General features: G+C 51.8%; 2 protein-coding genes across 2 annotated transcripts in view; one reads left to right on the forward strand and one right to left on the reverse strand.

Annotated features, from left to right (window-relative positions):
* Nucleotides 1-328: 328 nt before the first annotated feature.
* Nucleotides 329-1,108, forward strand: POMC (proopiomelanocortin). Its single transcript, XM_023756423.1, has one exon. It carries the CDS (start codon nucleotides 329-331, stop codon nucleotides 1,058-1,060), a length of 732 nt encoding a protein of 243 aa, XP_023612191.1. The 3' UTR covers nucleotides 1,061-1,108.
* A 6,321-nt stretch (nucleotides 1,109-7,429) lies between these two features.
* Nucleotides 7,430-14,555, reverse strand: part of EFR3B (EFR3 homolog B) — a 63,892-nt gene continuing 56,766 nt past the window's right edge. The window contains exons 17-22 of the mRNA XM_023756424.1: nucleotides 14,104-14,231; nucleotides 13,281-13,372; nucleotides 11,835-11,883; nucleotides 10,232-10,338; nucleotides 8,882-8,931; nucleotides 7,430-8,456 (exon numbers count right to left, since the gene is read on the reverse strand). Of these exons, the coding sequence (XP_023612192.1) occupies nucleotides 8,351-8,456; nucleotides 8,882-8,931; nucleotides 10,232-10,338; nucleotides 11,835-11,883; nucleotides 13,281-13,372; nucleotides 14,104-14,231 (532 nt within the window). The 3' untranslated portion in view covers nucleotides 7,430-8,350. The remainder of the gene's footprint in view (nucleotides 8,457-8,881; nucleotides 8,932-10,231; nucleotides 10,339-11,834; nucleotides 11,884-13,280; nucleotides 13,373-14,103; nucleotides 14,232-14,555) is intronic.

Consider the following 14,555-nt stretch of genomic DNA (forward strand, 5'->3'; position numbering starts at 1 on the left):
GAGATTCTCCTTCTAATTTCAGCCCAATGCCTCATCCAGATTCATACTGAACCATATTTATTTATTCAATATTTATTAAGTGCCAACAACTACCACCCGCCTGCCATTGATTGATTAATGCCTATATATGAGGCATATAACGGCAAGATGTTGACCCTGCTCATGGGGTGTGCGTTGTAGTTACGGGGCAGAAATACTAAGGAGTCCGGGGGACAAAAGAGACGATGCCCAGGCTGTGTGTCTTAGATGCCCGTGGATGCCCAGAGGACGGGATGGGCAGGGAGAACATCCCGCAGGGAGGCGGGCACGTGGAGAGGGCCGAGGGCGCATGCGCAGCACGGAGGGCGCAGGCGCAGTGCAGGGCGGGCCATCGGGGCGCTCGGGGACTCACGCGCTCGCTCTCCCGCAGGCCTGCATTCGGGCCTGCAAGCCCGACCTCTCGGCCGAGACGCCCGTGTTTCCCGGGAACGGCGAGGAACAGCTGCTGGCCGAGAACCCCCGGAAGTACGTCATGGGCCACTTCCGCTGGGACCGCTTCGGCCGCGGGAACGACAGCGGCGGGGCCGGCGCGGGCCCCAAACGCACGGAGGAGGCGGCGGCTGCGGGCGACGGCGGCCTCGGGCCCCGCGGCGATGGCGCCGGGCCGGGCCCGCGCGAGGGCAAGCGCTCCTACTCCATGGAGCACTTCCGCTGGGGCAAGCCGGTGGGCAAGAAGCGGCGCCCGGTGAAGGTGTACCCCAACGGCGCCGAGGACGAGTCGCCCGAGGCCTTCCCCGTGGAGTTCAAGCGGGAGCGGCCGGAGCCGGCGCTCCGCCCCGAGGGCGCGGCCCAGGGCGAGGCGGCCCCCGCCGACCTGGAGGACGACCTGGGGGCGGAGGCCGAGGCCCCGTCGGCGCTGAAGAAGGACGAGGGGCCCTACCGGATGGAGCACTTCCGCTGGGGCAGCCCGCCCAAGGACAAGCGCTACGGCGGCTTCATGACCTCGGAGAAGAGCCAGACGCCCCTGGTGACGCTGTTCAAAAACGCCATCATCAAGAACGCCCACCGGAAGGGCCAGTGAGGGCGCCGCGGGGCCGGGCCTCTCCCCGGAAGGCGGCCCCTGAGCCCCCTCTCGCGGGCCGGGGCCTCCAGCCTGTCCGGGCTCCGGGCTCCGGGCTCCGGGCTCCGGGCTCCGGGCTCCGGCGGTGGGCGCGGCACCGGCCTGTTAAAGCTGCCTGTAGTTAGGAAATAAAGCCTTGCAAGTTGCACATCTGCCTCTGCCTGTGAATGGTGACCGAGTGAATGAAATAACACATCCAGCCCTGGCGGGTGCCGACTGAAAGGTCCTGGGTTCGATTCCCGTCGGGAACACATGCCCGGGTTTGCGGGCTCCATCCCCGTAGGGGACGTGCAGGAGGCAGCTGATCAGTGATTCTCTCTCATCATTGATGTTTCTCTCTCTCTCCCTCTCTCTTCCTCTCTGAAATCAATAAAAATGTTTAAGATTATATATATATATATATATATATATAGTCTTAAACATTTGTGATATATATATTTTTATGTGTTCATATATATATCACATATCCATCAAATAAAGAGGAGCACACAGTGGAGGAGAGGCGGGAAGATTTCCATGTAACCCAGCGGCAGTATACTCACAGGCAGAGTGGCCATGGAAAGGAAATGTACTTTCCTGTCCCCTCAGTCAATGTGTCCACAAGGGGCCAGGTAGTTGAGGGGATGGCTCAGGGTGGTTACATTTGCCACCCTTCGTTGGGTGGGAAAATTGCTCAGCTAGAAGGTGCACCCAAAGGCAGGATTCCTACAGAAGTGACCCTACAAGAGTAACGCTGGCACCTGTCCAAGGGCCAGGCCGACACTGAACCTCAAGGGCAGGGGAAGGGCTCTCCGGGCTGTCAGGTGGGAGGCTGTGGTAATGTCCCCTGGATCCAGCTACCTGTGCGACCTTAGGCAAGTCTCTGAACGCCAGGATTGAGTTCCTCTTCCCCTCCCTCCCTAGTGTGAGGGCTATTGTGCAGATTAAGAAATGAATGTGATTATCTTTTTATCACTGAGAAGCTAAGTGTGAGTGCTGATGGTTGGTATCAGTTAAAATGTGCACACTGAGATACATTCTCAAACACATGGTCTCACCCACCCAGGCACGCACCCACGGAGACACATCTGTATAAATACAATGCAATATACACGGATACTTATTCCAGTCCCACGGGCTCAAGCCTTGGGATCTCGTTCTTTCCCCCCAGCTATGTCCACATTCTCTCCCCATGATGTTGCCCAACCCAAACCCTTCTCATCATTCTGTGCTCCGGCCTACACTACTGTAACAGCTTCCAACCAACTTCTCCTTGTCTCCAGTTGCTCTCCTCCCAACCCATCAGATACAAATTCTTCATAGTAATGTATACAAAATCTTCATTCATTGGCTCAAGAGCTAAAAAAAAAAAAAAGTCCCACTCCAATTTTCCATCAATTCCAAACTACAGGGCATGGCATGCTGGGCCCTTGTCAATGAAATTCACATTCCTTACTGAACCCTACTTCCCATGTTCCAACCTACTGGTACCTCTCTCCTCCCATCCTCCTTCAGCCTCTACTTGAAATTCCCCATCTTCTCCCACCACTTTGAGTGTTACCCCGTTTTCAGCATGAGCCCAGGCTCAAGTCCACTTCCACTGGGAAAGTTGTGATCTCTTCCAGCCACACCTGCTCATTTTCAGTGTTTCTGCAGTCAGCCCTCTTCAGTGGAGGGCATGCAGTCTGGCTTGGATGGCAATTTTCTTGCTGTATGTATGTCTTGTGCTCTTCTCAGGGAAACCCAACTTCCACTAGCGCAGAGGTCATGGGCTGGGTTTCTTTTATATGTCCCCATGATGTCTGCACAATGCTGGGGCCAAACACATTTCCAATTCACAAGAGGCTCACAGATACTGACACACACACACACACACACACACACACACAGACGTATGCATACATGTCAACTGCATTAGACATACCAGTGGGTGGTATAGATCAAAGTGGCTGGGAAACGTTTGTGTATGGCACTTACACATATTATGTTGATGATCTAGGAGTTCACAATGAAAGCAAACCGGAATGCCCTAATGTAAGAGGAATCAGAAAGCCAGATTGCGAAGATAAAGTCTTGCCCACTATAATGAAGAAATGGCCCACACCTTCCCATCAGGGGATGCTCCCATGCTGGGAATCCTCATGTTTACATCTTGGTAGCATCCTTCTCCCCTATGCTCTTTCCTTTTCAAGCAAGGGAAGTAATGGCAGGTGGTGGTGGCTAAATGTTAGTGGTTAATGTTGGTATTTTCAGATCCTGTTTGCATCTCAAAAAACCATTTACTTTAAAGAAATCAAAGAGGTGACAACATTAACATTTATTTGAAAAGGGCATCATAAAGGCTCATTGGGAAGTCACAACTAATAGTCCTAAAGTCCCAAAGAAGAATCTTGCTAAGAGTCCTTCTTCCTACACTCCCCGCCCACCCCCCTCCTCTTTTCCCTTCCTTAAAACTAATTTGACTCAATGAGTTTAAAATACAGAAAACTGCCACAGGCACTAATTCTGCACTTCCATATAAATACATCAGCTATTATATACATATATCGTCTACTGGGAACTACATTACACACACATGCACACAGATGGGCACACACACTTTCAGCTGGGTCATGAAGTTCTAAATGGACACAGACATGTTATAATGTGTGGGCTGCAGCATTTGTGGAGTTACAGCTCTGCACCCCACAGGCCAGAATCAACAGTCATGGAGGAAGAGCTCAAAACGGGAAGATGATGAGGCCCTAAGGTCTCCAGGAGGACGAGAGTGCTGGTCAACCTGGCTGGTGCTAAAAGAGAGCCTGGAAATCTGCCTTCTGACCCCAACAGCCCCCAGGGCCCCAGCCACTGCCCCTGTGTCTTTTCCCCACTTCCCCAGCTGGCCAGGCCCATATTGACCATCCTCTCCAGTCTTCAGATGTGGTTAGCTTTCTAAGGTGAATAGGACGAAGAAGCAACACACTGCCCCAGATGTGAGGACAATGTCTTGTTTCAGCACAACCTCCTGCCAGGCCTATGGGTGAGGGAAGTGGGTGTGGCCTGCCCAAATGAACTGATCTCCTTGTCTACCTTCAATCTTTTTTAAAAAATTATATATTGATTTCAGAGAGGAAGGGAGAGGGAGTTAGAAACATCAATGATGAGAGAGAATCATTGATCGGCTGCCTCCTGCAAACCCACTACTGGGGATCAAGCCTGCAACCTGGACATGTGCCCTTGACCAGAATCAAACTTGGGACCCTTCAGTCCACAGTCCCACACTCTATCTACTGAGCCGAACCGGCTAGGGCTACCTTCAATCTTAATATTCAGGTAACAGCTCAGGTCTTGTCCTTTCCCACAGGCGCTCAGCCAGTGTAATGCCATTTCATGGTTATGAAGAGGAATTGGGAGAAATAGCCTCACTTCTCAATGACACTCTCTGTACCCAGGTCAGAAGGACTGGGGACAATGAAATAGCAACTGGAAGGTATCATGATCCAGAAGACCCCAGGGAAGCCCAGAGGTCTAGCCTTTGAGCCACTTAAAGGTACCCCAAGGCTGTTCTAATTCTTAAACCAGTTGAAACATGTTCTCTGGGACCCAGAACATCTAGGGCAGTGATTCCCAAAGTGGGCGCTACCGCCCCCTGGTGGGCGCTGCAGCGATCCAGGGGGGTGGTGATGGCCACAGGTGCATTTGTTTTAACTTTTTTTGTATTACCTTTCTATTCTGAGTTCAATAAATAGTTTCATAATTTCAAACTTCAATGTTTCTAATTTACACCTTTCTTTACTATATTTTACGAAAAAGGTAGAAACATTAATACATATATCTTTCTGTTTAATTGCTATTAAAATTAAAAAAAATTAATTTCCAGGGGGCGCTGAGTAATGTTTTTTCTGGAAAGGGGGTGGTAGGCCAAATAAGTTTGGGAACCACTGATCTAGGGCAAAGGGCAGCGCATATGTGCTGTCACGCTTCTTCAAGCACTTTAGTCGGTCCCCGCCCCACCTTTTCACTGCTCATCTGTTTATACTTGTGTCTGATGAGGTGAAGGGCTACAGAGAGGAGTATCTGGGGAGGTTTCTAGTGCTTCTTCTTCCCTCCTTGGGTTCCTTCTCCGGAGAGGAGGCATTTAGGAGTCAAGAAACCACTTATTTCTTCTTTCCGGGGGAGGAAGATGAAGACAGGCACTGGGGACCCCACTGCAAGGAAGACAGGAGGAGCCTCCAGGATCACATGGGTGCTTCCTGCTGACCTGCTGCTTATGCCTGGACATGACTCAACTAAACGAACAGAACTTTCAAATGTCAAATATATTCCTGCCCATTAAGTTATGTCTGCAGAGTGCTAACCAAACTGACTGCTTGCCCAGGAGGCAAGAGTCCTCAGCGACTTTGGGGAGCAGCTGGCTCAAAATCACAATAGACAAGGGTGGCAGAAAGGGTTGGTCACAAGACACAGTGCTGTTAGACGCTACGGGGCTCGGAAGGCAGGAAGCAGTGATGGATGCTAGGCCCAGGGCCTGGGCGCCCACCAAACTGCTTGGCATCCATTCCCAGGATTTGTGGAGGGAGGGGCACATGGGTAGGGGTGAAGGAGGACTGCTTAATTTATCGTTTCATGGTCTGTCTGAGTCAACACTCACCTTAAACTTTCTGACTCCAAGGCATACCTGGCCAGAATCCAGGTTCTACCTCCTGGCAGCAGGCAACCTCATATCCTACTGAGTGTAAGTTGAAATTGAATCTGGGAAGACGGCACTCAAAAACACAGCCAGTTCTCTAAAAGAATCACGTCTTTGCTATGCAGCCGTGACGGAAAGCAAGGGCTGCTTCGGACAGAGAAGAGGAAGGAGCAGCTGAGTGTGTGAAGAATGGGAAGCTTGCACCTTCTTCTGCACCCTGTTCCCAGGGAGGGCTGGGGAGGGACAGGGGGACGTCTGAGGGGCCCTGCAGGTCTCTGGCCCTAGTGCTAGCTCTAGAAAGAGGCTCCAGGGCCCTGCCTCCCACATCCCAGGACCAGGGACCAAGGGCAGTGCTCAGGGTGCAGTTGCCCTGAGGGTGGACCCTAAAGTCAAGGAGGCACAAGAAAGAAAGATGGTTCCTCATCAAAGCCGAGCAGGGGATACGATGGGAAGACAGGTTTGTGGCTCCAGACTTAGATTTCCTGCCCGGCCGATGTGGCTCAGCGGTGGAGCATCAACCCAGGAACCAAGAGGTCACAGGTTCGATTCCCAGTCAGGGCACATGCTGGGTGGCAGGCTCAACCCTCTAGTGGGGAGTGTGCAGGAGGCAGCTGACCAATGATTCTCTCTCATCATTGATGTTTCTATCTCTCCCTCCCTCTCCCTTCTTCTCTGAAATCAATAAAAATATGTATTAAAAACAAAGATTTGGATTTCCTGTGAAGTTTCTCCCCAAAGTTATTTGCCTTCAGGTTTGTTTCAAGTTATTTGAAACGTGGTTTCTTAATAAAGAGATTAATTAGAGTGAGGAGGAATCTCAGTTCATGCTTGTAAAGTTGGGCTGAGCATTAGCCAGAAGCCACGTGGCCAGAAGCGGGGCCGGCTGGGGCCCTGGAATCATGCAGGCCACCCGGAAGCTGCAGGCCCCAGGGGGAAACGACAAGAACAGGGTCAGAAAGCCCCCTCCCAGAGAAGGCTGCACACGGAATGGGCAGTGCATTTGTTACGGTTCTCCCGATTTGAGGAAATACACCTGTCTGGGCTGGTCATCAGGCTCTCACTGCACAGGGTCATGCAGAGGTGTGACCCCAGGGTGTCTGCTTCCGACCCCACCCCACACTGCCTAAAACTGTACCCTGAAAGGGATCCCTTTGGGTCCGAGGAATCTATTCACCCTCTTTAAAAGGAAAAATGAATTCTCAAGAGAAGAAATCATTGGGCCGTTCACACCTTACTGTGAGTTACATCAGCTCAGAACAGTTATGGGAAGTTCCACTGGAAGAGAAGAGCTATCTGGGGCCCCAGGGGACGTCCTCCCAGAGGCTTGGGGGGGGGGGATGAGAAAGGGGAAGGGAATGCACAGCAAACAGACTCCTGGCTCCTCCTCTGCACACAGACAGGCTGACAGGACTCAGGGGAAATGCAGAACCCAAAGGGGTCTCCACCGCTCTCCCCAAGCCTCAAGCTTGGCCAGGTGGAACTGAGGTCCAGACTTTGTCCAAAGAGTGAAAAAAGTCATTCCAGTATCAGGTGCTGGATCCTTCTTTCCTCCAACGAAACATCCACAACGTTCGTTGACTTCTGACATCTTTGAGTCCCAAAGTGCTCCCCCCACTTTCCATCCCTTCCCAGTGCCCGCCCCCCCCCCACCACCTCCACCCCGCCCCCCAGCCCAGCCAGGCCAGGAACCTCTTCCCCAGGAGGTGCTGTGGGCAGGCCTGGCCCTGCAGTTGCTCCTCTCTCAAGTCACCTAGAACCAGATTATCTGGTCCTGCCCTCCCTCAACCCAGAGGCTGTAGAAACACATGGGGCTCCACAGGAAGAAAGGTGTTAAAGAGAGAGAGCTCAACTTGGAGAAACATCCAGAAGGGAGAGAACCAAGGAGGTGAGAATAGGGACGTGCCCACTTCTGCCTGCTCCGCCTGGGTGGGGAGAGAGAGGCAGGCCCCTCCACCAGCAGCCACCTGCCCTTCATGTCATCCTTTGCTGCCCCCCTCCCATGTGTCTCTCCCCAGCTCCTGTTATAAAGGCTCAACATCCATTAATAATAGAAAGAATCACTAAGAGCAGCTGGCAGGGCGAGAGGGGGAGTGGAAGAGATGCAGGAGACCTGGGGGCCTCGGGACGGAGCGGGGGTGCTCTGAGGAGAACGGCCCCCCAGCTTCCAGCTCTCCCCTGGCTTTCTCTAGATTGCTGTCTACAGCGTCCTTGGACCAACAGGTGTCTCCATCCAGTCCCTGCCTCAGGGGATGGCAGCTGTGCCCCCTCCCACCCCCACCATAAAAGCCTTTCACTTGCTGCACCACCACACCACGCAGGAGCTGCAGGAGCTGCAGGACCTCAGACCCCCCCATTCTTGGCCCCTCGCTGACACAAAGGAGACTAAAGGGAACAGTTGATAGGCTTATTGGTCCTAGAGGGGCAGGTAGCCAACCCCTCAGGGGAGACACAGGGGAAGTGGGAGGGTCTGGGGCTCTACCTTGTTTAGGGGGGTAGGTGACCTTTTCTGAGATCCCTGTTAGACTTGCACGTAGTAGGGGTGGGGTGTGAGGGTGAGCCCCTCCCTCAGGCCCACCCCTCCCAGCAGCTCCACCTCTTGGAATTCAGTATACACACAGGTCTGGAAACTTCATCTCGTAGACGGGGATGGAGTGGTTCTGAGGCTGGCCGTAGGCTGCGGTGATGGTTCCCGATGGGCTGGGCGGGGGCCTGGGCAGGAGCACATGGAGGAGAAAGGGATGAGGAGCGGGTCCCACCCCGTGCAACCAAATAGAGCAGCTGATTTGTGTTTCTCTTTGAACCGGGACCAGAGCCTTTGTCACTCTGTGGGTTCCCAGGTTTCAAGTTGTTCTAGAATCTACAGCTCCATGGCAGGCTCTACAGTGACAATGTTGCTTTAGAAAGTCAAGTCTCAGCCTGGGAAACAAGGACCCTGACCCTTTTCCGGGGTTCACTGAGCCGTCTCTTGTCCTCTCTAGTCTCAACTTCCTTTTTGGGGAGAGTTGGTGGCTGACTCCAGGCCTAGAGACAGAGCCTGGGGAGAGGAGGACTGAAGACAGTGAGAGGAAGCCCGGGGAGGGCGCCCAACGCTGGGCCACAGAGGTAGGGGTCCCAGGGCCAGGGCTGCCACTTACCGGATGGTGATTTCAAAGATCTGATTGAGTTTGCTCTGCAGCAGTGACGCCTAGACACAAACAGAGGGGGAGTCAGCTGGGGTTCCCACACCACTGCAGGTGGTCATGAGCCCACCCCTCCAGAGCGCACACTGGAGGTCTGGGCAGTGCAGCCTCAGGAAGGGAATGGTGAGAGCTCGTTCCCAGCACTTGTCTGTGGACCCGGGCTGTGGGTTCAGGTCAGGCAGAGCCGCCCGCCACGGCCTGCTGGGGCAGCACAGAGACCAGGAGCACCAGGAGGACGTCAGCAGGCGCTTCTTGAAGGACCCTTAGCTCCTCCAAGTGGGACGGTAGCGCCTGCTGGGCATGAGTCAGGAGGCTGAGAGCTGCTGCCAGCTCTGAACTCCAAAGAAGCAGTTGTGCAAAACTGGTGGTTTAGGGAAGATGCGCCCTCTGGTCCCTTCTGGCTCCGATTGCGTGAGGGAGCTGGGCACGTGTTCTGTACCTGGGCCTCAACTCCGAGCTCATGAAATGAGCAGCATCTACCTCTTGAGATGGGACAAGAGGTCAGGATAATATAGGCCCCCCAATCGACATTATACTTACGTGTATTTATATATTATTATATATAGTTATAATAATTGGAAATATATATGTATATTAGAAATATATATTGTATAATAAAAAGACGTGTTTTTATTGAGAGGAAAAAGTACAATCAAGTATGGGTTATTTGTAACTTTTGGATGTTTACAAGTATATTTCATTGTGACTAAGAGGAACACTGTGACTAGCAAATCCTGGCATAGAAAATCAATCTCAAGAAATGTTGTGCCCCTCCCTTAAGTGTAGACACGAGCCCTTCTTTCCCCTTGTCCGGGGCCCCCTCTCTCAGATCTTTCCCAGGCCCGCTGTTCACCCCCTGCCTGCAGGGTCCTGCTGCAAACAGTGGCCATCTTTCCTTCCCCATGGGCTCCTTCCCCATCACTCTGGAATGTGACGGTCATACTGGCACCAACCGCGCAGAGTAGTCATGGGAATGAAATAAACTAACAGATGTAGATGTTTGGCACACCTCACAGCTAAAGCGCTAGGTACACACTTGCCATGATGATAATAATTATGATATTATTATCTGTCTGATGCAGGAGCTCCTGAGGTCAGGACTTCTTTCTTACATGAAAAGTGCGAGGTCTGGAGGCCTGGATGGCCAATAGCCAAGTCTTTTGGTTCATGGGGAAGTAATGTAGGGCCAGGGTGCTGCTGGCATCGCAACCCTAATCTCTGGGTGACTAAAGTGCCAAGATCTAGCAACCCCGTCCGGCCCTGGACCCATTGCCCCCGAGGGCTCGCCCTGTGTGCCTCACTCACCCGGGCCCCGCAGTGAGCCGCGATCTCCTCGAAGGGCGCCTTCTGGAACTTCTCCACCACCTGCCGCCGCCGTTCGCGCTCCTGCTCCTCCACCGCCACACTGTCCACTGCAGCACAGAGTGCGGTCAGCCCACAGGGCCTGCCCACTGACATGGAGCTGGGTGGACTCCTCCCGGAGCGCTGTCTGCGACCACAGCTCTGGCTCCCCCTCTGCTGATGGGCCTGGTGCAGTGGCCTGGAGGGTGTGGTGCCATCACGTGGCCCCAGCCGGTCTAGACCTTTCCTGAGGGCTCAGCGACCTTCCTTGTGTAAGGGTTTGAGAACCAGTTGGGCAGACCCTGAAGCTGGGCTTTTAAAGCCTCACATAACTGCACTGCCACTAGGACTCTTAACGGGAAGTTCCTGGAATAGGAAGTACTCTAGGGGGGATTTGAAAAGCGACATCTACAATGGAAAGGCCAGACAGACCACAAAAGCCAGCCCAGAACCCCTATGGCAGAGCGGTATGAAGCTATTTAGGTGTGTACATATTCCTCTTGGTATCCAAAATGAGTTAGAGAAAAAAGGGGAGGGGTTTCCAATATGTCCATCATTCGCTGTTTAAGAAGGCAGAGTGTGTACGTTCAGGAGTACCATCAATGACAACAAAAATAAAAAAGGTCTGGCATTTGAAGACAAAATTTGTCATCAGCATTCAGAAAAATTCTCTCTTTTGAAGTACTTCAGACAGAAGATGTAATACTACATTTTAAAATCTATTGCCGCCTGCTGGTGTCGCTCAGTGGTTGAGTGTGGACCCATGAACTAGACAGGGGTCCTCAAACTTTTTAAACAGGGGGCCAGTTCACTGTCCCTCAGACCGTTGGAGGGCTGGACTATAGGAATTTGTTTATAGTTTTTTTTTAAACTATGCACACTGCACATATCTTATTTTGAAGTAAAAAAACAAAATGGGAACAAATACAATATTTGTATTTGCATGTGGCCCGCGGGCCGTAGTTTGAGGACCCCTGAACTAGGAAGTCACAGTTCGATTCCCGGTCAGGGCACATGCCCGGGTTGCAGGCTTGATCCCCAGTAGGGGGCATGCAAGAGGCAGCCAATCAATTATTCTCTCTCATCACTGATGTTTCTCTCTCTCTCTTCCTCTCCTTTCCTCTCTGAAATCAATAAAAATATTTTAGAAATCTGTTGCCATTATTAAATAAATATTAATATGATTTGTTCTTAATATATTTCATTGGTCAACTTGTTCTTCTGTATCACATTCTAACAAAAAACAGTCAAAGTCTTTATACACAACTGCTTTTTACCTGACTGGCTGTAACCCTCAGTGGATTACCTTAAAGGCAGCAGTCAGTAGAAAACGTGTTGTCTGACCTAAGATGCACAGGGCAACACTGATCCCTCACCAGAGCAGGACTTCCCACTGCAGCTTTGGGAGTTGGGATGAGTTCAGAGGAAGCCACACTGTCTGCCCTCAAGTCTGTGCTGAATCATCCTCGGGAAGACAGCAGATGGGGCTGCACACACCCACTCGCTTGCAACCAAGACCCAGCTCTGCCCTCCCCTACAACAGACTCCCTGGGGGCCTCCCACTTACCAATGGCCTTCTTTAGCGTCTCATAGGTGATCTCCTCTGCTGGTACTCGCTGAGGGAGAGGGGACAAGTGTTACAAAGGTGGAGCGGGGGGAGGAATCAGAGGAGGCAGCCTTGGCTTCCTTAGTTACCTGGCAGCCCCTTCACTTCTCAATGAATGTCCCAATGGGCAGAAACTCCCCCAGGACACCCACCTTCTCACCAGGGTCTCCGAAAGCTCTCTAAGAGTAATGACATGGGGGTGGGAGGCTAATCCCTCATTAGAGTCTCGACTAAAAGAACCCACTATCCCCTCCCCCTGGCTTGTCCCATTAAGCCCAGTGGGAGGAAAACACTGTGTAATTAAAAAAAAAAAATCTTCAGATACCTAACAGAAAATATTGGAAGCAAGAAGAGATTATATTTGCAGATGGCCATATAATCTCAAATGTCAATTTCAAGAACTGAATCACATTTTTGAGGACTTAAGGGATGTGGGTGGGGGAGGAGCATCCAACTCATGCTGCGGTTCTAACATTTTTGAGATTCCCAGTCTTGTAGAGCTGGAAGGGCCTGGTTCAACCTCATTTCACTTCTCCAATTAGCCTCCTTCCTTCCATGGGAAGGTTCCAGATAAGCTCTGAAAAGCCCAGGACTGGAGGTCTCCCCCAGTAAGTGAAGGTTGAGGGCATGGCGACAGGGAGGCTTGATCTCAAGCCCAATGGGTTCTCCTTGCTCCTTGGGGAAAGACTAGGTGTCCATACTGTCCTCCGTGGCCACACCAGCCCTAGTGGGTAGAAACTGTCCCTGCTCCAAACTCCACAAGTCTCCTTGTCCAAGTCCTCACTTCTTTCTCCCTTGTCCAAGTCCCCTCCCCATTTTTTTCCCATTTGAGAAGTACATTTGGAATTTCCACTACGATTCCTTATTCTCCCTTTCTCGTGGGAACATCTGCTTTATTTTCTGAGGGAGAAGTAATAATGGCAGGGGAGATAGCACATATTCAGTTGGACAGAGACTAGATATTCACAGCCCTCAAGAAAAGATGGGAGAGAGATGTTTGAGCTGCAGCCTTCTCTTTAAAAGAGCACCTTTATGGGTGTGCCTCGCCCTCATCTCTCCTATTAACCTTCCGATTTCCAATATGGAGCATGTTTGTCTCCACCGTGAATGGCGAATGGCAACCAACAAGTCTTTCAAGAGCGATTTTTATGACATCCTCATGGGAGTGCAGCAGGGAGGAAGGTGGATACAGAGCATTTCTTCCACATGGAAATGTCTGTGGTCTACGGGATGACAGTAGGAAAACTGGACTTCCCTGAGAAATTTACTTTCTCTGCAACCTTAACTGTGTTGTGCAGTTAGGGGGGCCTGGAGCATGGGGTGTTTGACTGCATAGAAGGCAGGAGCAGGTGCCCTCCCCCGGGGATGCCGGGCTTCACCAGGGCAGTGTCTGGGGGAGACACTCACCTCCTCCCTCTCAGGGCTGTTCCTAGATTCCACCTCCACCTGCAGGGAAATGGTTTCTCCAATGCTCTTCCTCTTGGACAAGCGATCCTCATCTGGGAAAGGAGAAGCCAGAAGCGAGATTCCTAGCCATCGGGGAGCAAGCCAGGATCTTGCCCCTGGCACCATCTCCCATGCCCTCTGCCTTTGCCTGGTTCACATCCTCTGAGGGCTCAGGGCACGTGGAGTCTACAGCTGGATTTTATGGCTGGGCCTTCTCTGCCCATTTTAGGATGGTGGGTTCTGCTCTTTAAGGCTAAGATTTCGAAATCCTTGATGAGCACAAAGAAGCTTCTTATGGGCAGAAAGCATATCTCAACTTGTGCAAGCATCATCTGCTCAGAGCACTAGTGGCTGTCATTTGTGTAGCATTTACTACGCGCATTTGCCTCCATTATTTTATGTACTTTTCACACCCACCCTGTAAGGCTAGGACTGTTAATATACCTGTTTTACAGTCAAGAAAATGGACACTCAGAGGTGCCGGGAGTCATCTTGGGAGTCAGTGACAGAGAACTGGGTCTCTGTAGCCCGTGTGTGGCACAGTGGGGCCTCTCCCATCCGCAAGCCAGGCTATCTTGTGGGCCAGTTACTTCTAAGGACCCTGCACTGAGGAGGGGAGGTGGGGAAATCCAGAGGATCTCACCGTAGATCTCCACTGTGCCTTTCAGCTCTTGTGTGACATCCAAGGGGCCATGGAAGGCGACTGATGTCCCTTACACTCAGGCCCTTGCCTGGCCATGACAAGCCAGAGGCAGGCCTGGGAGGCCTTGAGCAGGGCCCATACCTGTCAGCTGAGGGATGTAGGGCAGGGAGAGCCTGTCTGAGTTGTAGCCACTGCCCCCCAGGACTTCACTGATCTTGCTCTGGCGGAAGAGGAACTCAATCACCACGCCATCAAGATCCTGAGACAGCCTGGACGACAAGGGGGGGAAGAGGCAAGTGAGAGCCGTGGGCAACGAGGATGATTTCCTAATAACTTATTATAAAGGCAGCATTCATTATACCAAATGACGGACATGCAAATGGGGAAAAAATCACCCATTGTCCCACTTCCAGAGATAACCTTCAGTGAGCAGAATCCTTCAGTCACACACACACACACATACACACACACAACCACCGCCCCCTTCCTGTTCTGTGATCTATTTCATGTACCTCTTCTATAGTGAATATATCACATTAATATCACATTAACTATTCTTTGAAACCGCTGTAAATGGGCCACTCTTCATCGTC

Source organism: Myotis lucifugus, unplaced genomic scaffold (assembly GCF_000147115.1).
Source record: "Myotis lucifugus unplaced genomic scaffold, Myoluc2.0 scaffold_94, whole genome shotgun sequence".
Taxonomy (NCBI): domain Eukaryota; kingdom Metazoa; phylum Chordata; class Mammalia; order Chiroptera; family Vespertilionidae; genus Myotis; species Myotis lucifugus.